General features: G+C 40.9%; 1 protein-coding gene across 1 annotated transcript in view; it reads right to left on the bottom strand.

The window, feature by feature from the left end:
- LOC135221083 (insulin-degrading enzyme-like) overlaps positions 1–24,088 on the bottom strand; it is a 61,399-nt gene that overhangs the window by 28,353 nt on the left and 8,958 nt on the right. Inside the window, 12 exon segments of the mRNA XM_064258872.1 lie at positions 9,324–9,434; positions 9,679–9,814; positions 10,257–10,297; positions 10,299–10,319; positions 10,321–10,371; positions 11,780–11,972; positions 12,139–12,242; positions 12,597–12,734; positions 13,315–13,451; positions 13,454–13,486; positions 13,489–13,513; positions 16,532–16,734. Coding sequence (XP_064114942.1) covers positions 9,324–9,434; positions 9,679–9,814; positions 10,257–10,297; positions 10,299–10,319; positions 10,321–10,371; positions 11,780–11,972; positions 12,139–12,242; positions 12,597–12,734; positions 13,315–13,451; positions 13,454–13,486; positions 13,489–13,513; positions 16,532–16,734 — 1,193 coding nt within the window.

The following is a 24,088-nucleotide window of genomic DNA, read 5'->3' as shown; positions in this document are numbered from 1 at the left end:
TTTGTTCAGCAAACTCCTTTCCAGATGGAAAATGTTATTGTTATAATACAATTAAGTTTGTTCATACTTACCTGGCAGATATATATATAGCTGTATTTTCTGAAGTCCGACAGCATTTAAAAATTCGCGGCACACGCAGTGGGCGGCCAGGTGGTAGTACCCATTCCCGCCGCTGGGAGGCGGATATCAGGAACTATTCCCATTTTTCTATTCATATTTTATCAGTGCCACTGTCTCCTGAGGGGAGGTGGGTGGGCACTTTAATTATATATATCTGCCAGGTAGTATGAACAAACTTAATTGTATTATAACAATAACATTTTGTTCATGAAACTTACCTGACAGATATATATATAGCTGAATCCCACCTTCGGATGGTGGGAAGAGACAGAATAGGATTTTTGGGAAACTAAATTAAGTAGATGATATACATCTTGGTTCCTGACCTGTTAGCATAGCCGACTTCGTGATTACTGTCACCAAAGTCTGCTTCTGCGTTACTAGAGTTGCCAGCGAGGTAGAGACCTGTAATGCTGGTGCGCTCTAGATGATCTGTCAACGGGGGCGTGACCACAATGTGACTAGACCATATGACCATACTTTTGAGGGCACCGAAGCTAAAACCACCACCTGACCTAACCTATCAAAGTTAGTTCCATAACTTCTAGGCTAAAGAAAAGGAACGCGCCTCAAGCGACCAACCCTTCAAAGTTAAAAGCACACCTATCCCTTTTCTATAGGATAGGATTCGTGTTGCTTCTTGCACCCAATAATATATCTACGGATATGTATGGTCCTAGCGACTTACGGATCTGAAATGTCGTCTTCACATCCCGTCGGGAGTCGGGAGTGTGAAGCGAACACAGAGTTGCTTCGCTAAAGCGTGGCACTCAGGATGTTACTGAGTGTCATGCTCTGTTGAAATGCTTCCGAGGCCGCGCCCTCACCTCTTGAGCATTTCATATTAAGAAAAAATCTCAAATCTTTATGCAAACATAATGAATGAGACCTCTTAAAAGAACTCCTTGGCTATAATGCCAGGGTGTTCTTGGACATGAACCAGTCTGGTCTTTTTACGGAACACCGCAGATTGTCGGGAGTGTGAAGCGAACCCAGAGTTGCTTCGCAAAAGCGTGGCACTCAGGATGTTACTGAGTGTCATGCTCTGTTGAAATGCTTCCGAGGCCGCGCCCTCACCTCTTGAGCATTGATATTAAGAAAAAATCTCAAATCTTTATGCAAACATAATGAATGAGACCTCTTAAAAGAACTCCTTGGCTATCATGCCAGGGTGTTCTTGGACATGAACTAGTCTGGTCTTTTTACGGAACACCGCAGATTGTCTGTTGACCTTGACTTTCTATAGTTTTATCAAGATAAAACTTGAGAGACCCTACAGGGCACAGGACTCTCTAATGCCCTTGCCCAATAATTTGTGCCATACCCTTGGTCTCCAAGCCTTCGGGTCAATGGTCAGACAGGTTTTCGTTCTTATCAAGAACGGAAGGCTTAGCGGACAGACCGCATTATGTCCTTTAAAGCCAAAACCTCTGATGATGGCTAAAACCTCACTAACCCTCCTTGCCGTGGCTAGAGCGGTTAGAATATTAGCCTTTCTGGTCACGTGTATTAAGTTCGCAGAAAGGATAGGTTCGAAATGCTTTTGGCATCAGAAACTCAGACTACGTCTAAGTTCCATGCCGGAACCTTTGATCCAGAGAATACAAGATCTCCACAGACCTCAAAGATCGTGAAGCTTTGTTGTTTGACAGAACCGAATCTCTGAGCCTAGAGGCCGTCAACAACATATTTGCATATTCTACAATCAGTTAGGACTTCTATCTTATCTCATACTTCATACGGAAAGATAGAACCATAACGAAATTCACAGAGGTCGAGGTGGAGGAACAGTCATTTCCCTTCACTATCTCCAGAAACGGCCCCCTCCGATTGAAAACTGAAAATAGGCAGCACTGCTTTGCCTTGGCCAACAAGAGACTGCCATTAATCTTGAAGATCTTATCGCTTCTCGATAGTCTGAACGCTTTCAGACTCAGAGAGGAGAGATATTAGATACTTCACTAAGTGACGATGTTTGATTACACCGATTCTCTCGGGAAGGGTCTTTGGACAATTCTCTGAATTACCTGACCTCTGTGAATCCAACCTCTTAGAGGCCAACATGTGGCGACTAAAGCTAATCCTCTAGGATCATGAATAAGGGAACAACTTAAGAGGAAGCTCCTTCGTCTTCAATATTACGAAAAACTTAACGAAAGGACTCCCTCAGTCTCTCCTCACTTTCGACATACTTCTAAGTGAGGATTACTCAGACGTCAGTAGTTGTTGCCTTCGATCGAGAAGACCCCCACGGACGTAGCACTAGATTAACGGAACCTATTGAGGATCGTTACGTTCCGTGCCCAAGCCCATAACCAATTCTCTCTTCTCGAGCTATGAGAGAGCTGAGAAATTATCCGAGATGATTTGGGCCACTCGATCCAACCTCACCCTTCGAGGAACTGGAAAGCCGACTAATTTGGCTTCCAATTCTTTCAGACAATGTGCCAGAACATCTGTTCTCTGTTCGGATGTCTGGCACCCTCTCGCTATCACCTGAGGTGATCCTCAAGCCGTTGAGAGAAAATTAGAATTACAAAGATCTTGATGTTATTCCATTCTTCTTCGTGAGGAAAATTTGTAGAGTCTGAATTGCTGTTTATTCAGGGGAAAACAAGCTTCTCCAGCGAGGAAATGGTCCCCAGCAAACTCATCCATTCCCTCACTCAGCCTGCTTCCTTCCCTAAATAAGGCTGCGCTTTGCATAAGCAGGAGAGCATTATTATAGTGCTATGCCGCGGTAGATTCGTACAGAATGTTCCACCGTGCGGTAAACCCGCACCTAACAAGTATAAGAGATATCTTGTTGAAATTTTCTAAGTAAACGGCAGGTATGATCATTCAAGATTACTAGAAATTTCCTCAACCCGAGGCTAAAATCCATGATTGTAGGGCAAAGAGACGGTTTATTAAGCCATTCCCGCAAGGGAGAGAGACGTAACCAACCGAGCATGACACCGAGCTAGCCGGTACTGCGTAGATCACAGTAACAGCAGCCTTGATCATCGTCTCGCACTATATGCCTGAGTTGCCAGCTACTCCTTTTACGAAGGGATAGGTATGAAATTATCGAGCCAAAGGAAACTCTCAAGGCAGGCATATTTAAACGAAACAAAATTCGCTAAATACAGAAGCTGAGTTGATGTTGCAGTTCAATTAGAATACTTCTCGTCTAAGTCGCAATCCGTAGAATAACTAGGATATGCGCCTACCCCTCGGACAATTCAACTGCTTAGTAGAATCATGTCGCGAGGTTAATATACGTAGTATATTTATAGTATTCTGAACAACGATCTCCATCCTAAATTCTTTCCTTAAAGAAAACAAAATAAGGATTGGAGATCGACCACCTTCGATCTCTATCAAAAAGAGTGAAGGAGAAGTCTTCCTCGAAGGAAAGCTTCAATGGAGAACAGAATACTATCTGCCTGAGTTGCAGCTACTCCCTTTACGAAGGAATAGGTATGATATTATCGAGCAAAAGGACACTCTCAAGCAGGCCTATTTAAACGAAACAGAATTCGCTAAATACAGAAGCTGAGTTGGTGTTGTCGTAACAATACCTGAAGAGTTGTTCTTATTCTCCGATTATTAATTATTATAGGTGTTAGTTTTTCCAGACCTCTGAGTCTCAAGTAGACTCTTCTCGGGCTGGTTCTCAGGATCAATCCTGAGAAGAAAAAAAAAAAAAAAAAAAAAAATAAAAAAAAAAAAAATTAGACTTTATTTGAGAAACCCGTCTTATTTAAAAAATTTATGATTTTATTAATTGAAAAATCCCTGCTTTCCGCAAGAATATTTTTCATTTCTGAACTCCGCAGATAAATAGATCTTTGCTGGGTCCAATTTGGGCACTCAACAAGCAAATGCTGCACTGTCATGGGTATTTGACATCTGTTACATTTCACTGGGTCAGCATGTGGTGTTGACATCAAGTGACCATGTGAGAATCTTGTGTGTTCCTATACGTAGCCTTGCTAGGATCACCTCTTTGCTCTTTCCTCCTGTGAGGATGTCCTCCATGCATAGACTTCAGTTTTTATATTTTTAAGTTTGTTTGTTGTTGGCACCGAGGCCCATTCTTCTTTCCAATCCTGGTAAATTAATGTTTTAACTGATTTTACCCAGTCCTGACACTGGGCGGGGCATATGAAATTGTTGGAGGATAGTGCAGGCTAATTTGGCAGCAGAGTCTGCATATTCATTTCCTTTTATTTCCCACGTGTGCTGGGATCCAACATATTTCCATTGATATTCCTGATTGGAGGAGTTGATGAATTTTTATTTGAATTTCCTGTACTATTTGGTTTCCTGATTTATACTGTCCTATTGCATCTATAGCGCTACGTGAGTCACTGAAAATTACAGAGACACTTGCTTTTGCCTCAGATATCATATCTAGAGCCATCTGTATGGCTGTGACTTCAGCAGTAAATACTGATGATATTGAAGGTAGGCTTTTTTTACTTAACATATTTTTCGAATATGCAGATGCTCCTACTCCAACATTATTTTTGGAGCCGTCTGTATATATCATAAATTTGTCGCCTTTTCTTCTAATGTGTTCCAAAGCATGTTGGCGGTACATTCCGTACTTGTCATTTGTTTTTTTGAGTAGGTAAGACAGGGAGGTACATATCTTTACTCTATTTAAAATCCATGGTCGGTGGCAATTCCATTGGTGGGTGAAAAATTGGATTCATATTATGTATGTTCATTATGTATCTAGCTCTTTTTGGGAAAGAGCTTGTACTATTAACTGCTGTTACTTGATTACAGTTTTGGAAGCAGTAAGTTGCAGGAGACGATCCCGCTTGCATCCGAAAACTCTTGGAAGGTTGAAGGGAGTGTCAAATAAATACATTAGAACAACAGTTCTTTCGGCTTCTATCCGCAGAGGTAAATACGATATGCGTATATGACTCGACCCATGCGTTAGCAAAATGACGCAAAGATAAACTACGTAAGTATTGTAGTAATTTGAACATCGAATTCTCTACTACATCTTTCCTGGACGAGGAAGAGAGAAAGAAAGGAAAACGACTGTCCACGTTCGGTTCTGAAAATGAATGAGAGCTCTTCCGAAATTTGTTACTTATCCGCTTAAGCGATTATAAAATGTTATGAAGATCTTTGTCAATGAGAACTAACCCATTTACATGACAGAAAGTAATCCAGGAATTCGAGCATATAGTTTTCCCGATTCCCGCAGAAATCGAGGAAGGGGCAGGATTCCTGATTAGAGACTGGGCTTACGACAGGAAGGACCTTAATGTTCCCCTTCGGCAGCGCAATCCCGAAAGCAGACGAGGCGTTTTATGACACCGAAATCTGCTTACAGTTTTCCTGGAATTCATCAAGTGATGGATTCTATTGAACGCTCCCTTCGTAGAAAGCGAAGTAGACATCTTGACGAGACCAAACTCCTTCCTCTACTTCGACGACGCCGTCTTGAAAGAGCGTTCTTGCAGGAATCCTGCCGAAGTCTTGATGCGTAGGACGCCTATCGTTCTGAAGAACGTCCTGGCAAGTGCTCTACCGAGCGTCATGACGTGTAGGATGCCGAGCGTCTTCAAAAGCGTCCTCGCGAGCGTCCTCGCTAGCGTCCTCGCGAGCGTCCTCGCTAGCGTCCTGCCGAGCTTCCACCGAAGCGTCCTGGCGAATGTCCACAAAAGCGTCCTGCTGAGCGTCCTCAAAAGCGTGCTGGAAAGCGTCCTGCTGAGCGTCCTCAAAAGCTTCCTGCCGAGCGTCCTCAAAAGCGTCCTGGAAAGCGTCCAGCTACGAGAGTGTCTGAGCAGAGAACACCAAGTCTTCTGAACGACGTTTCAGAGAGGAACTCGTTGAGCGCCTTGATGCATGCAAGGCCCGCCAAGAGGCGTCCTGGCGAGCGACCTTGCCAACATCTCAATGTTATGACGAACCGCGTTTTGCGTATGACATTGAATATTTTTAAGGGACGTCCTCATGCGAGTCTCCATGGAGAGCCGCACGCTGCTCCTGAAGAGTGTGAACACTAAAGGAAGACGTATGGCTTTCGTCTTCCGCAAGGTGCTTGCCGAGCGTCCTGGAGAATGTCTCTACTTATAGGACGTCGAGCACCTCCAAAAGCTTCCTCACGTCTAAATTGCCCTTCTTATGCCGACCAGGAGACATAAGTTGTTTGACTGTGCAAAGCAGCTTGCCGGCCGTCAAACTTATCAGCTTGCTTTATCGAAGTAAAGCCGAACGTTACATAACGTATACGGAGCGCAATGAGGAGAGGAGACGAATACTGAGTTGCTCCTCCAAAAGGTGGAATCAAGAATGTCCTTGATTACCAAATTTTTTTGGAATGCTAGCGAGGTTGAAACAGCTTAACTTCATGAGCGTTCACTCGCAGGAGGCTCAAATCACTCTTCTGGCAAGATGAATGAACCTCCTTAATAATGTATAAGTGATATATACATGAGCGTTCACTCCGAAGGAGGCTCAAATCACGTCTTCTGGCAAAGATGAATGAGCCTCCTTAATAATGTATACATGATGTATACATGAGCGGTCACTCGCAGGAGGCTCAAATCACTCTTCTGCAAGATGAATGAGCCTAACCCCTTAATAATGTATAAATGATATATCATGAGCGTTCTCGCAGGAGGCTCAATCACTCTTCTGGCAAGATGAATGAGCCTCCTTAAATGTCCCTTAGGAAAAGAGCCAGTGCATTCTTCTAAAAGGGAAAATGTGGTCTCTTTACTCTCTCACCTCTCGTGACGAGAGAGAGGACGTGAAGCGTCCTCTTCTCTAAAGCTTCTTTAGGGGGCGCGAGTCCTTCCGAGAACTCCAACCCCTGTGTGTGGGAGGACGCCTCGGAGGACGAGAAGCAATCTTTCAAGATTCGCGCACGTGCACGATCTTTAGCAGCCTGGGAAGAGTCAACAGGTTCTGCCGAATGGGACGCCAGATCGGTGGGGAGCCCCCGTAAACCCTCTTGCGGCTTTCGACATGCCCTCTCCCTGAGTCCTGGGAGTCCGACAGAGGTCCAGGCCTAGAGGCATTATGCGGCCGATCTGACGCCCCCTCCACAACACAAGGGCACTACACTTCACAACACTGGTTGGAGAGCGAGCACTTTAGTCTAAGATTACTTGATGTAATCCTTTAGCAGACACTTATTCTAGGCTCGTAAGCCATACCACAGGGTTAGGCAAAATAAAATCTACAGTAGGTTAGAAGGTTCATTATTTCTAACTTCTGTTTACTGTGGAGGAAAAACTCCTGATTCTAACACGCTCTAAAATGCGTAATTGAATCCTCCTTCTTCCGTAATCAGTCACACATTACACTAATTACCTTATGCAAAGAAAAACATGTAAACGTCATATATACTAAGCGAGTGTCTACCGAAAGTTACGGTAGCCTCACCTTACCATGCAGACAACAAAGTCTGAAACTAGGCTAACTAGCTTCAGACATCAAATGCAATGAAAAAAGAAAAAATTTACGATAGCGTATGCCTAGCACAAATCCAAGTTAATAATCGAAAGAATAATTAGGATACTTAAGTGGCTAATGAAGTTTCAAAATCCTAGCGAGGTCTGTAAACAGTTTGTTTACCGACCGGCGACAGAAAAAAATATGAATAGAAAATGGGAAATAGTTTCCTGATATCCGCCTCCCAGCGGCGGGAATGGGTACTACCACCTGGCCGCCCACTGCGTGTGCCGCGAATTTTTAAATGCTGTCGGACTTCAGAAAATACAGCTATATATATCTGTCAGGTAAGTTTCATGAACAAACCATAGCTCTGATAACATTACTCCATACGAGAGGGTGTTTCCTGGCATCCCTGAACCTGAAGGACACATTTCCACATTTTGATACATTAGATATATATTATAACAGGCCTCTAGCTCTAGTAGCAGCTTGAGCTCCCAGGATAGGCATCAGGTTAGAAGTTACCTGGATAACTGATTACTATAGGGATCTTTAGTGACAAAGCTCCATCTTCAAGTTTCATTCAACTATGTCATCAGTTGGGTCACCACATCATTAAGTAAGAATTGGAAATATAACACTTTCAACTTGGTGTACAAGCAAACACAGCAGACGCTTTTTCATCCAACTTAAGAAAGTTAGAGGTGTACCCAATGAATTCATAAGTTTTAGAAGAACCTAAATCCTCCAGCCAAGATGTAACAGACCCTAATAAGATACTTAATATTTATGCTACCAAAGAATTTTTCAAAATTCGTCACAAAGGTGATCAAACAGGCTTGGACTGACAGCAGAATACAAACGATCTTTTAGTGGGAGTTCCAGAACCAGAGATACTACTCTTCACAGATGTGTCCATATCAGAAAAGAATCCACAATAAATACACTCAGGAAACTGGAACTCAAAAAAGTAGGAGACTTGCATATTCATTTCCTAGAACTGAACGCGGGAATGCTAGGCATTTAAGGACTTACGTTACTTGCAGAGGATAGAAAAAGTGAAAAAAATAATAGACACCTCAACTACAGTTGCCTATCAGCTAAACCTAGGGGACAAAATCCAAAAATAGACACCTTCACAATAAAATTCTTGAAGTGGAAAGAGAACAATAGGTATATACAAGGTTTGATTTGATGTTCATAGATTTTTGGCATACTGCAAGCACTGGGGCAACTAAGGCCATTCAGCGCTGAAATGGAAATTGACAGTGAAAAGGTTGGAAAGATGTAACAGAGGAGGAAAGCCTCGCAGTTGCACTATGAATCAATTGTTAGGAGAGGGTGAAAAGTAAGATGGAAGAAAGCAAATATGAACGGAGGTACAATAAAAGGAATGAAGAAGTTGCAGCTAGGGCCGAAGGGACACTGCAAAGAACCTTAAAGTAATGCCTACATTTGCATCCGCATGAGTGCATTGACAGACTAACCCCCCCTACGGAGTATGTATAGACAAGGAAAGTAGATTGGAGGGCGTGGAGGAAAGGCACCAAATCAATCTCATGTCTCCATAAAAGACAAATTTAAACAAGCCAAGGTTGAACAGCAGATTATGACACATGTATTAGATGTGATATTACATTCTGCAGGACTAAAAATCAACAACAGGAATACAGTATCCAAAAAGGAAAAAATGGACAAAATCTAAAATGCGCTATAAATTTTAAATGGAAAACCATACAGACAGCAACTATCTTCACTTGATTATCTTGCAAAGATGTATATATACTTACAGCATCCTTAAGAATTTCAAAACGTTTTGGGTCCACTTCGAAAGAAGTCATGCGCTCTAGTATCTTTTCCAGCAAGACATGTAGCTTATCATTGTAGCCTTTAACTGAAAGCTGAAAAATTACAAACAATATTATTCTAAGGTTAATCTTACTGACCGTAAGATTCAATTTTTTGATGAATGACTTCTATCACAATAAAAATAAGTCTAACTATAAAGATTTCAGATATTTTTGTTTATGGGATTAAACACTATTGAGATAGTATAAAAAAATACTATAATCATTCTCATTACAACAGAAATATTTTTCTTCTAACAGAACAATACAATTCTCAATTACGTATTTACCGTTAAACCATTCTTGTGTTGCAAAGGGAGTATGTGAGTCCTGCTAGTTCTGCAGCGTAGGTGTACTCTGTTAGAGCATCCCGGAATAACTGCGCAAACATGTGCAACAGGTTTGTGTGATGTGGATCAAAGTATGCCAAAGGACTGTAAAACAAGACAAAAATATCAGACTACTATACCATATAGATTGAAGACAAAGACGAAACCACATTTAAGAGTAATATAAATACCATATTTTCATGCTTGTACGACACAGATTCTCTACATATGCAGAAAGCTTATATCAAATTAGATCAAGTGTTCAGATAAAAAATAGTGACAACAAAACCTGCAGCAAGCAAATATTACAGATATAGTTATGAGTCTTTCAATGAAGGAAAGTGGAAGTTTTTGTTATAAAAAGAGAGGTGCAAACAAAATGAAAAAGTAATAAAAAATGGATGACTGAAAAATTGCCAGAACCACCACACAAAAAGCTGGGAATTTCTGACAAAATTTTAAATAATATGGTGTTCTAAAGAAATTCAAATATGAGCACGGGCATGATATTTCAGAAGGGGGAATGTAATGAAACAAACCAAGTTACCTAAAAAGTTCCATATATACAACAGCTTTTGGCAATTTGAATTTCGTCATCTTGCTTGTACCAATAACCTTGCCAAAGGACATTCCATAACCATTTCTGGTAAACTGCTAATTCCCTGTACAAAAAAAATATGCATAAGACAAACATAAAACAATTAACATATTGCAATAGCAACTTAATTATATATAACAGATGGTTTATCCAAACTGACTTTAATAGAAAAATTACAAATTTTCTAAGACAATTTGTATTTTTCATAGCTACAAACCTTTGGTCTTAACAATAGGATAATTTTCTAGCGCCTAGCTGGATCCGGTTAAATCGCAGATGAAAAGCAAGGAATCTAGTCAGATCTGGCAATGCGTGTGTATATCAGGTGAAAACTGGTCAAGGACCATGCACCACGTCACCGCTATTTAACGAACAACTACTTCATAAAATCTTCATAATTGGATTTAACACAATATGGAGATCAGTCAACAAATTTTGAGAGAGATTTGAGCTCAATACTTGCCATTTGCTGTCCATAATATTTTAGGTAATCACAAGAAATATCTTTTTCTGATTATGCCGCATATAAAAAATATGGAGTCTTATACAGTACAATGAAATATGTGGTCTGCTAATGTAAGCTACATTAAATTGCACAATAAGAGACAATTAACTCATTGGTCTGATGAAACTATAAAAAAATTTACTGGAACTTCACATATAACTGGCATAAAAGCATCTGTCATAAAATGATAATTTGTGTATGAACAAAACCAAAGTGTTAGTTTAACCAAAAGAAAGGAAACAAAACTTATTTGGCGGGCCCTAAAATAAACTCATTAGAGATTTGGTTACACGTAAAACCCATTCCTTAAAGATAAAAAATACAAATACTAATATCAACTATAGTCACATATCAAATTGAAAATTTATTGTGAACAAAAAATATTTTTATTAAATAACTTTACAAGACTCGGGTACATTTCTAAATTCTAACAGGGCTTGTACAAACAATTTGTCCAAGATGTAGATGGACAAGTGAAGCTTGTCTTAAGTCTGGATTACCTTTCATGTCCAATTTAATATGAGTAAAAAATCTCAACAATACCTTAAACTGATTAATTACAAGAAATTTGTCTTTCGAAATGGACCCTAAAATTAATAGTGAGACTTAACTGTTTCTATCAACTGGCATATTTCAATTTAATTATCTAGGGTGAAATATGCTGTCTAAACACTTTCTCTCAAACTGATTCTTTTTTCTTTTTACGCATATTGTAATCCATACATTAAATTCAAACTTGAACAAATTTTCTGAACAGAGTAGCAATTAAAAGGCAAAAGACCAGTAAAACACATTTAATAATGAAATAAACTTGTACAAAACACTAATGGAAACTCAAAAGAAAACACTGATAATGATGGTTACAAGGGGTCAAAATATGTAGTACTTGTGATGCATAATGCCAATAAAAATTTTTCTAAAAATACAGCACCACCATAACACTTTACTGGAAATAATTTGGTCATACCTTTTCTTCCTTCAACAAATCAAATGATGATGGAACAAACTCATTCTTGTTAGGAAGGTGAAGAAGATCATTAGAGCCAGCAGATTCCCAGAGATCCAACTGCTCTTTAGAAAGATTATCCATCTTATATTCAGTTCCATACTTTCTTCCTTTTCCGGTTACTTACTGCCACGACCTGCCAACCACAGCAATCCTGTCAAAAGAGATATTATGCCAAAAAAATAGATTTACAAAGAAAATAGACAATTTTATCCACCAAATTATTCATAATACTATTGTGATAGTGGTAATACCTGGCAGAATGGATAAGTAAGAAAAATATTGAAAACATCAAGGAAAAATATCTCACCAAGACTTACCTAATATTACTAGGAGTGAGGCAATCAAGAACTTTTTCAATCAATTCTGGTTTATACTCAGACAGAAGATAGCCACCACACAACACCTCTTTCAAGGGATAGTACTGCAAAAGATGCAAATATACATCAACAAACAGACCACCACCACCATCAGTTTAATATGTAACGTTATTAGTATTACCCTCTTGGTATGATTTGGAATGAATTTGACACTCTAGCATAAGGCTCTATTACCTACTCTTCTTGTTAATAGCTTTCCTTTGTCTATACTGATTTACAGCTTTATATTTAAAAGCTTCACTGCTACTATTTCTGATGGCACCTCTACCTGTTCCCATATTTTCAAATATAATAGGTTCATCAATGTACATCAGAGTGAACAAAGCTAATTATGATATTACAAGTATAAAAAGATTTAGGTCACTTTAACCTATCATGCATTATTTTTTACCACATACATGGAGCTGCTCTGCCAACCCACAAACATAGGACTGAGGACGTTCTTTATCTTTGAATCGGAAGTTCATTGCACTCAAGTCTCTGCATTCATTAAAAACCCATTCTTGAGGTCCTTGATTCTTCAGTAAATTCAAATACTGTAAATGAAAAAAGAAACATTTATGCATCAATCATGTATCTTAATCTGAAGTATGTACAGTGCCTGGCCTCTTTTATCTACATGTATCTATTGACTACTTTTATGAAGTGGTTCAGCTTTCTAATAAAGGTATAAGTGAAACAGGAAAGGGAATAATGAGTAAGTGGAATACGATGAAGATGGAAACCAAGCAAAAGTAAATGGGGAAAACAAAAATTAACCATGTATCAGGAAACAGGAAATGAAAAATGTACAGGAAGAAAGGACAAAACTTTGCCCAAGTCAAATCCAGTTTAAGTATCCTGGGATTTTCCACACTGTACTTAGTTTAAGGATATTGTTTAAAGAAATAATTGTTTTCTACATAGACAAAGATGCCTCAAGTAAAGTAAAGGCAGTAATAATAATTCTTTACTGCCAGTTTCCAACAGCACTAGTTTTAGTCTTTCATCTTACATCCTTTCCTTCTGATTTATTCCTAACTATCTGTCAAATATACTGGATTCTCAAAAAACTGTTCCATTTTCAGCACAAGTATAACAAAAAACAATAAATTTCAAGGCAACACAATACTTTACCTGAAACACAGCTGTGACTATGTCCTCTACATGCTCAATGCCTTCCTCTGTTAAGTCCACATTCACTACAAAGAATGCAAAACCTTTTGCTCCTGACTTCTGTCCGCCAACTAAAGAATTAACCCAACCACAGCCTTCAGGTAAGAAAGTAATGAACCAGGACCTTCGTGACAATCAGGTGGCCCAGATAATGACCAGGCTGAAAAAACGATACAAATAACATCACTAAATTCAAACAGAAAATGTATATGATATGATCAAAGAAAACACCCCATAATTCTAACCCTACAATGAGTTTAACACATAAAACCACTGAGATGATGATGGCCACCATATAATGACACAGGAAATAATCAGTGCCATTATCTATATGATAATAAGATTGACATAGCCTTCTAAGAAAGTTAGTATCATCACAAAGACATTTCAGTATCAAAATGGCAAAGAAACGACAGATTTTGGCAAACCCATCTAAAATTATTTCTTTCTAAGAGCACAACTTATCATTTGAGAAAATTTTTTTACTGTGGAGTATGATTTTATTACTGTGGAGTAAGAGAGACTTAAGTAAAATGTTAGAGATTCACAACAATGCCTTGCAAACCTGATAAAGGATTTCAGATGATCTTTTATTTGAATTTCAAGCAAGGAATATAAACCAAAATAAGTAGGCTATAATAACATCACATGAATAACTCCAAAATAAGTAGGCTATAATAACATCACATGAATAACTCAAATTACACAAAGATGATACATATACTATAACTTCATTAGCAAGTTACATCATTACTTATAGTAGAAACATTTTTTATGAATACAGAATGTCTAAATTCAACAAGGAAGATGACACATTTAACTTGAAAAAATAAGGGCTGTACATGATAGCTAGTGATTTATTGATAATAATTAAAACTTAAGGGCTGTATACATGATAGTTAGTGGTTTATTGAAGATTACTGTCAATGTTAACACGATCGGAAAAGCATCAGATAGTGTATGAATCAATAAGACTGCATTTGAGAACATTTTTTTACTGTGGAGTATGATTTTTTTTACTGTGGAGTATGAGAGACTTAAGTAAAATGTTAGAGATTCACAACAATGCCTTGCAAACCTGATAAAGGATTTCAGATGATCTTCTTTTATTTGAATTTCAAGCGAGGGATATAAAACAAAATAAGTAGGCTATAATAACATCACATGAATAACTCCAAAATAAGTAGGTTATAATAACATCACATGAATAACTCAAATTACACAAAGATGATACATATGCTATAACTTCATTAGCAAGTTACATCATTACTTATAGTACAATCATTTTTTATGAATACAGAATGTCTAAATTCAACAAGGAAGATGCCACATTTAACTTGAAAAAATAAGGGCTGTACATGATAGCTAGTGATTTATTGATAATAAATAAAACTTAAGGGGGCCGGCCGGCTAATGCCGTATTTTAACGACAGGACTTTGATATTCATACCACTTAATAAGGTGACTTCGGACATCTCCAAACCGCATATGATTTTCGCCTCTGACCTTTGGTTTTGTGACGCCAGGGCAATTTATCCCGAAAATAACCCTTTTTCAAATTCTATCTCCTTCCTTGATATTTAATATTAAGACCTGGGATTACTACCATATATAGACCTGATGTAGACCTCCAATCAAATGGAGAGTTTTTTTTCTAAAGGTCATTTTTTTGCTAGATATGAATTTTTCAATATGGTAAAAAAATAACCCCTATAAATCACGAGAAAAAAATTTATAAAAAAAAAAAAAGACGAAACAAAAATTGGAAAAAAGGTCTCTATTTGATTGTTCTATAATGTCTTTCTGAGTTATATACCAAATTCCAATGTTATAGCTTTAAAACTAAGTGAGGAGATAGATTTTGAAGGTCAATAAGTATAGTTTTGAGATACGGGCGTTCAAAGTTTTCCTTCGTATTTCTATAAAGACAAAGTTAATAAATAATGATTATTATGAATGTATATTTCTTTTTTGTGTATTAATAAACAAAAACTATTTTATTTATCATAATTTAATCATAAATGATGATCCCTTTGCTCATATATCGTAGCCTGGGGCACTGCTTGAGGCAAGATGGGGCACTCCTTCCTACGTAACCCCCTCTCTCCCCTTCACTAACTCGGCTTATTACAGCGAATTTTCTTCTGTATGTTAGCGCGAGATGTTTTCCTTGTAGTTTTCCTCTTTGGCATGATGACATCTTGCCGAAACAAAGATAAACAAACGTAAATGCAAGAGAATGTCAGGGGTGAACCTCGAAGGTGTACTCTTTTTACAAAGACAATTTAATAAATCATGATTATTATGAATTTCATATTCCACTTTGGGTATTAAAAAACCAAAACTATGTTATTTATCATAAATGAAGATCTCTTTGCTCAAAGAATGGTAGCCTGGGCACAGTGTGACGTGTGCTGTCAGGCAATAAGGGGGCCGTTACTAGGCGACCCTCCCCTCTCTCTTCACTAACTACGCGTATATTACGAGATTCTGTAATAATACTTGAGGCGATTTTCCTTCGTCTGTAGTTTAGCGAGATGTTTTCCTTGTTCTTTTCCTCATTGCCATGATTGAAATTCTTGCCGAAAACATACATAAACATACGTAAATGCAAGTGAATGTCACGAGGTGAAAACTCGAACGTGTAATCTACTTGAAGTCTATGGTCCAACTGATTCATGATTGAACCAGATACTCGCAGTAACTCGCTTCTGCAAGCCACGGAATCTCTACAGATGCCATTTCTCACAATTTCTTTGCCAATAATTATTCAAATTTACGATAACAGAAGAAATATTGCATTTTCTTGTACAGATGAATGTTTTAGGCTTATTGAGTTATGTTTACTAATTACCCTGTAACTACAAAAGTAAGAGGAATTTTGACAAAATATTTCGTATACGTATTCTCAATTGCCATATGAAGCTCCATGAATTTTTTCATGACTTTGCATTTTTCGCCCTATACCACCATATATAGGGGTTCCGGCCGGCTCCCTTAAGGGCTGTACATGATAGTTAGTGGTTTATTGAAGATTACTGTCAATGTTAACACGATCAGTAAAAGCATCAGATAGTGTATTGAATCAATAAGACTGCATACAATTTGAATACAGAGCCTAAACATCTTGTAAAATCTTTACTCCCCGGAATATCATTACAATTATCAGATAACTTACTGCAGTTTTGTAATGAGGATGTAGGTCTGGTATAGGGAATGTGATGTAAAGATTTCTGATGTCTTTAACAGGCACAACATGGCCTAACTTCCGACACTGATCTGGGCCAAAAGGGTGCGTTGTCCACTCTGGTACTGTGACATTCTTATTTACAACCCCAGAGAAAAGATCAATCACCATGCCTTGCAGTTCATCTAAACTTTCTGTGAAAAAAAATAAAACAATACCTTAAGCATTTAAAACAATATAAAGTTAGGTATGACAACATACCATGACACAACTGAAAACCTAGTCTTAAAAGCAAAACTTGAGCTTGTCATGAAGGAGAGTTCTTGGATAACCTATCAAAAAGCATTGGATACAGCATATCTACAGCCAATCATCAAAGCCTAAATAAACATTTAAAAATTAATATGATCATCACAATGCCAATCAATCATATTGTGCCAATAGTATTTACAATCTCAAATGTCCTCACATAAACTGCCTTTATTCTTAGACAGAAGAGTAACTGTTCATAAATGCTCCCTATTGACAACAGGTTAACAATGAGCCTTTTCAGAGTTTGTGCAACAGGAATGCTGTTAACAAAACTTTGCCAGAATCTCCCTATCTATTTTCTTGAAAGAAAATTTTATGAAGAAGCTTTCACAGAAGCTGATATTGATGGGAACCAGAGCGGAGATGCTGAACGTGGGCACTTCAAAACTTTTCTATGCAGAAATGATATTGTTAAGATACAATAAAGTTTTGTACATACTTACCTGGCAGATATATACTTAGCTATAGACTCGGTCGTCCCGACAGAATTTCAAAACTCGCGGCACACGCGACAGGTAGGTCAGGTGATCCACCATTCCCGCCGCTGGGTGGCGGGGTCTGGAACTATTCCCGTTTTCTAAGCCATAATTTCTCTTACACCTGTCTCCTGAGGGGAGGCTGGGTGGGCCATTAATCGTATATATCTGCCAGGTAAGTATGTACAAAACTTTATTGTATCTTAACAATACATTTTTGTACAAGTAACTTACCCAGCAGATATATACTTAGCTGATTGGCACCCTTGGTAGGCGGGCAAGAGACAGCTAAAAACAAAATAATACTTAACTAAATACATTAAAAAACAGGGAAAAAAACAACCTATGTTCTTGGATAACATAATCCATAGTTCCTACCTTATTGGGCTGAAGACTTCATGACTACTGTCGATGAGTCTGCTTGCCTCAAGAGTTTCAACGAGGAATGAACCTATGGTTGAATAACTCTTTGGATCGTGTCAATGGGGGCTAGCCCGCTTACGCGACAGAGCCTATACTGGATCGTACCAATGGGGGCTGACCACTTACATGGTAGAGCCTTGACCTTTTGTCATATCAATGGAGACTCGCCCTCTTACATGACAGAGTTAAGGTTATTAAACAAATCACAAAGAGCACTGAAGCCAATCCCGATCACCTGACCATGTTAGTCTTGTTACAATCTATGAATTGTAAGAGGGTCCCTATTCCCTCTGACAATTAACCAATAAAAACAACCACCAATAAACAGTAATTTTAAGCCTTAAACTAAATAGGAAGGATTAGCCTCAGCCCTTCTCTCCAGCACTGAATTCGCCGAACCATACGCTCCCAGAGCAAAAGCACTTTTTCGTACGAAATTTTTACATCTCTTAGGTAATTCGAGGCGAACACCGAATTACATCTCCAAAATGTCGACTCTATAAGTGCCTGAAGCGACCATGTTTTGTGAAAAGCCATCGACGTAGCTATGGCTCTCACTTCATGAGCTCTCACTCTGAGAACCTTGCAATAATCTTCTTTTCGCATTAAGGTGAGCTTCCCTTTTTTATTATTTCATCTTTTATGAAAGAATGTAAGGGCGTTCTTAGAAATCGCTCTTTTCGGATCTCTTACAGAGCACCAAAGACTTTTCTTCTGTACCTTTCAGCAACTTCTTCTTCTCCAGGTAGAACTTGAGTGCCCTGACTGGACACAAAGTCCTTTCTAGTTCTCTCCCTGTTAATGAAGATATTCCTTTTATCTCAAACTTCTTGGCCAAGGCTTTGAGGGATTTTCATTTTTCGCTAGAAAAAATGGTTGAAAGGAGCAAATCGCTGAATCTTTCTTAACCCCACTTTACCTTCCAAAGCTTGCAACTCGCTCACTCTTTTGGCTGTTGCTAACGCAAAAGAATAAAGACTTTCTTGTTAAGTCCCTAAACGAAGCTGCGTGAGACGGTACGAATTTTTCCGACATTAGGAACTTGAGGACCACATCCAAGTTTCCAGCTAGGCTTCTTGATTACATGTTCTTTCGTGGTCTCAAAAGACCTTATAAGGTCATGAAGATCTTTATTGTTTGTCAGATCTATTCCTCTATGTCGAAAAAACTGAGGCCAGCATACTTCTGTAACCCTTCACTGTTGAAACTGCCAGGCGGTTACAGTCTTTTCTCAAATATAGGAGAAAATCTGCGATTTTCAGTTACAGAGTACTGGAGGAGGATATTTTCTTTTCCCACCCTACACCATCTTCTAAACAAATCCACTTCGGACTGATATACTTTAGAAGTGGAGACTCTTCTGGCTCTTGCAATAGCCTTCGCCACTCTCGTGAAAAGCCCCTTGCTCTGACAAGTCCTTCGAACAGTTCTGAAGGCGGTCAGACTTAGAGCGGGGAGGTTTTTGTGTAAACCTGTCGAAGTGGGGTTGTTTGAGAAGATCGTTCCTTAGTGGAAGCGATCTTGGAAAATCCACTAACCACTCCAGCACCTCTGTGAACCAATCGAGAGCCGGCCAAAAGGGAGCGATGAGGGTCATTCTTGTTCCTTCCGAGCAAGCGAACTTCCTCAACACTTCTCCTACTATCTTGAAAGGAGGATTGAGAGTCCATTCCGTGGATAGGACTTGATCTTTTCTGCCTTAACAGATCTGCCCGGACATTTTTCTCTCCCTGTTACAAACCTTGTGAGGAGAGAGATCTTCCTTTCCTGTGCCCAAATCAGCAGATCTTTGCTGATTCGTACAGGGAAAGGAATGCGTCCCCCCTTGCTTCTTTATATAAGCGAGGCTGTTGTGTTGTCCGAGTGAATCTGAATCCCCAGACCTGAGACCTGTTCCTCGAAATGAACCAAAGCTAGATGAATGGCTGTTAGCTCTTTCTTGTTGATGTGCCAGGACACTTGTTTTCTCCTTCCCAAATGCCTGACACTTCTTGCGAACCTAGGGTCGCTCCCACCCTGAATCTGAGGCTGTCTGCAAACAACGCTAGGCGCGGGTTCTGTAAGCGAAGGGAGATTCCTTTGCTTAGTTTCTGTGGATCTAACCACCAACTGATATTAACCTTGATCCGTTTTCGAGATTGGAAAAGTCTCTCCCAGATTGTTGGACTTCCAATCCACTTCTCCTTCAGAAAAATTTGAATTGAGGGGGGGGTGTAGGTGAAGTCTCCTAAGGGAAAACGAACTGTTCCATCGAGGAGAGGGTCCCCAGCAAGCTCATCCATTCCCTCGCGGAACAATGTTCTTTCCTTAGAGACTGACACCTTTCTAGGCAGCGTTCTCTCCTTTTCCTGCGAAAGGATACGCCTAGCAAAATCCCGAGAAATCCACTGAATCCCCAGATAGACAATACTTTGCTGGGGGATTCAGCATGGATTTCTAGTGATTCACTAAAAGTCCAAGGACTTTGTCAACTTTAGAGTCACTAAAAGGTCCTCCAGACATTTTTTTCTCCGATTGGGCTCTTATTAGCCAATCGTCCAGATATAACGAGATCCTTGATCCTTCCGATGTAGCCCAATAAAGCTCCATTCTTCATGATGTCCGTTTAAAGACTTGAGGGGCAGTCGAGTCCGAAGCACATCGCTCGGAACTGGAACACTTTCCCTTGGAAACATGAAAACCTCAGATATTTCCTTGCTGCCGGATGAATTGGCACATGGAAATACGCATCCTGAAGGTCCAGGGACACCATCCAGTCCCTGGACGAAGAGCAGATAGAACAGAGGGAAGACGTCTCCATTGAAATTTCTTCTTCAAGACAAAGAAATCAGGGCACTGACGTCTAGAACTGGTCTCCATCCCCCCCGATGCTTTCGGTACCAGGAATAGCCGATTGTAGAATCCTGGGGATGGAGATCTTGAACCAGTTCTACCGCTTCCTTGGAAATCATCTGTTCCACTGCTTGCAACATAGCAAGCTTTCGGACCGGATCCGAGTATCTGGCGGTTAACTCCCTTGGAGTTGTCGTCAAGGGAGATTTTCCCTGAAGGGGATCAAGTATCCTTTTTTTCAGGATAGAGAGGGACCAGGAGTCCGACTCCCTTCTGCGCCCAGACTTTGGCAAAGTGGAGTAGCCTGGCGCCCTACTTTCGTCTGGAGGACTTGCTGTTCATCTAGACTTCCCGAAGGACCTTCTAGATGGTCTACTCTTTCTCTCTGGTCTTCGACCTCTAAGAGGGGCTCTAGAAGAGGGAGGCCCCTCGAAAGGGCTGAACAAAAGAGGGTCTCTCTTTCTTCTCTATCGGCACTGCCGGCCTAAACCTCTGGCTGAGTGCGTGAGTAGATCTTGAGTTGCCTTCTCCGTAAGAGATTTCGAAACCTCTCTAACCGTCTCTTGTGGAAAAAGGTGCGGATAAAGGAGCAAAAGAAGAGATGTCCTTTGCAAGGGTGATACTGCTCTTGCTAAGAAAGAGCTAAAGACAGATCTCTTCTTCAAGACTCCCGTCCCAAAAAGAGAGGCAACTTCCACAGAACCGTCCATGACCGCTCTGTCCAGGCAAGCCAGGACGCTCGAAGTTCCTCCATGGAAACAAAGTCCGTGTCCTGGGCTCTCTTCGCTAATGCCTCCTAACGCCCAGTCCATAAAGTTGAAGACTTCAAGGGTTTTAAAGAGGCCCTTTAGAAGGTGGTCCAGCTCACACATGCCCCAAGTCGCCTTAGCAGACAGCAATGACTTCCTCCTAGCAGAGTCCACTAAGGAAGCAAAATCCGCATCCGCGGAAGAAGGCAGGCCTAACCCCATCGGCTCTTTGGTCTCGTACCACCTCCCTGGTTTGCCTGTTAACTTGGAAGGAGGGCAGGAAAAAACTGTCTTGCCCGCTTCCCTTCTGGAAGTCAACCACTCTGAAAAAGTTTTCAATGCCTTTTTCATACAAAGAGCGGGGCGCATCTTAACGAAGGAAGACGATTTGAGAGCTTTAGTGCTGGACATCAACGATCCTGGTGAAGGAGGGTCCGCAGGATGAAGGGAGTCTCCGAACTCCTTTAGCAGCAAAAGAGAAAGTCTCTTGTAATCCGAAACTGCTACATCTACAGGCTCTTCGTCTTCCGATACCTGGTCCAACTGATCTACAGAAGGAGATCGTTTTGGAGTGATCTGGCTCTTCCCGGCCGTAGAACTCCTTTCCCGAGAAGGGGAGTGCGGAACATTAGCACTCCTATACGAAGAGTGAGGCTCCTGTCTGTCGGCAACACTCTTGTGCCTACTAGACTCTTGTTGTCTAGGTTCGTCGGGTTCGTGGCGCTTGCTAGGCTCCTGGCGTCCTGATTCAGGGCGCTTGAAAAGATCCCCGCGTCCTGATTCCTGACGCTTAACAGGCTCTTGGCGCCCTAACACTTGACGCCTAACGTAATCCTGGCGTCCTGTTTTCTGGCGCCCTAACTCCTGGCGCCCTGACTCCTGACGCCCTGACTCGTGGCGCCCTGACTCCTGGCGCCCTGACTCCTGGCGCCCTGACTCCTGGCGCCCTGACTCATGGCGTCCTGGCTCATAGCGTCCTGCTTCCTGCCTTCTAGCAGAATCCTGACGTCCTGAATCCAGCGTTCTAAGAGGCTCTTGACGTCCTTTCTTTCGTCTTGCTGCCTCTTTGCGCCTGTCTGGTTCCTGGTCCTGAACACCCAAGGGATCCTGATACCTAAATCGGTTTTCCGGTTCCTTGTAGCTAAACCGCTCGAGACTTCTGCTCGATGCGCTGTGTCTAAGAGGGCGCTTCGGGGAAGCCAGCCTATAGGGCGAAAGGGCTCTTCTCTCAGGAGAACAACTCCTATCCGACGAGTCCCTTGACGAAGGCGATAAACGCCCTGGAGATCGTGAGAGTTCTCTCCTATACGAAGAAGGACGCTTAGAGGAACTCTTCACAGGGAGCGAGACATCCTTCCTCCTTGTAGAGTCCTTCTTAAAAGAGCCTACGAGCGAAGCTAACTGCTCTTGCAGATTAACCAAAAACTTCTTGGTCGGATCCTGAAGAGCAGGCTCCTCTTGTCTAGTCCTCTTAGGTCCCGAAGCCAATCCCTCGGGAAAACGCTCTGGGCTGGAGTCAGCCGCGTCTCCTTTAGCGCCTTCCAGGCTCTCTTCAAAGGGCGCGAACGGGAGGCCGAACTCCATCCTCGTTTAGGAGAGGAAGAGTCTGAGGTCGAAAAACACTCCTTTAGGACGCCTTTTTTTTTCTGCGGCAATACCGAGGCAGCCTGGGACTTAACAACAGGATCTGCCGAAGGGACGCCTGACACCTTTGGGGATGTTCTGCATCCTCCCTGCGGCTTTCGACATTCCTCCTCCCCTGGTCCTGGGAGTTTGGAAGAGGTCTAGGCTAGGAGCAATGAGGAACCGGTCAGACGCCCCCTCCACTGCAGGGGCTGGGGACACTGCACAAGTCACTATCACCACTCTTACCTTGGTTTAGAGCTCGTAGCTGAGCTTGAAGTTTCTTAATAGAAGCTTTTACATTTTCCCTCTCTGATGAAGAATCTTTGGATTCAGAACAGGAGAAGCAGCTGAGGCTAAGAAAATTGTTAGAAGGAGAGTTAATTTCTTGTTCTTTAAGGAGCAAGATCTACTAGATGCACCTAGCTGAAGCCTTCCTCACTCTATCTCTCTCAAGCTTCCTAACATATGATGATAATTCCTTCCATTCAAGCTCCGTAAGGTTCTCGCATTCCACACAGGTGTTAATAAAAGAACATTCATTCTCCCTGCATTTAGCGCAAATACTATGCGATCTAATGCCGATTTAGGCAGCCTAACCTTACAGTTTCCCTACTGCAAACTCTAAACATAGGTGAAGCCTAGCGTCAGACATCGTGAAAGAGTAGTCCAAACCAAAGTCGAAAAACAGTCCACAATAAGCGTATGCCAAGCCAGAGAAAAAACAGAATACGTCACCAAAAAACCAATCCAAATTCTCGGCAAACGAGTTAAAATCCAAGATGGAGGAACGAACAATAGGTGTTGTCCGTTCAACCGACAGAGAAATTATGGCTTAGAAAACGGGAATAGTTCCAGACCCCGCCACCCAGCGGCGGGAATGGTGGACACCTGACCTACCCTGTCGCGTGTGCCGCGAGTTTTGAAATTCTGTCGGGACGACCGAGTCTATAGCTAAGTATATATCTGCTGGGTAAGTTACTTGTACAAAAATCAACCCCCAGTTGGTAGCCCTATTATTCCATGGGTTCATCACAGACCCCAAGACAGCAGAGGACATCCACCTGTCAAGCACACTTCGGTCAAGTCCAAGGAAGTGGTGATTCATAGCGGGATCTTTGTCTGCCTGCAGG

This window comes from Macrobrachium nipponense, chromosome 2 (genome assembly GCF_015104395.2).
Source record: "Macrobrachium nipponense isolate FS-2020 chromosome 2, ASM1510439v2, whole genome shotgun sequence".
Lineage (NCBI taxonomy): Eukaryota > Metazoa > Arthropoda > Malacostraca > Decapoda > Palaemonidae > Macrobrachium > Macrobrachium nipponense.
Note: the sequence above shows the minus strand (reverse complement) of the source record. Positions and strands in the feature narration are given on the sequence as shown.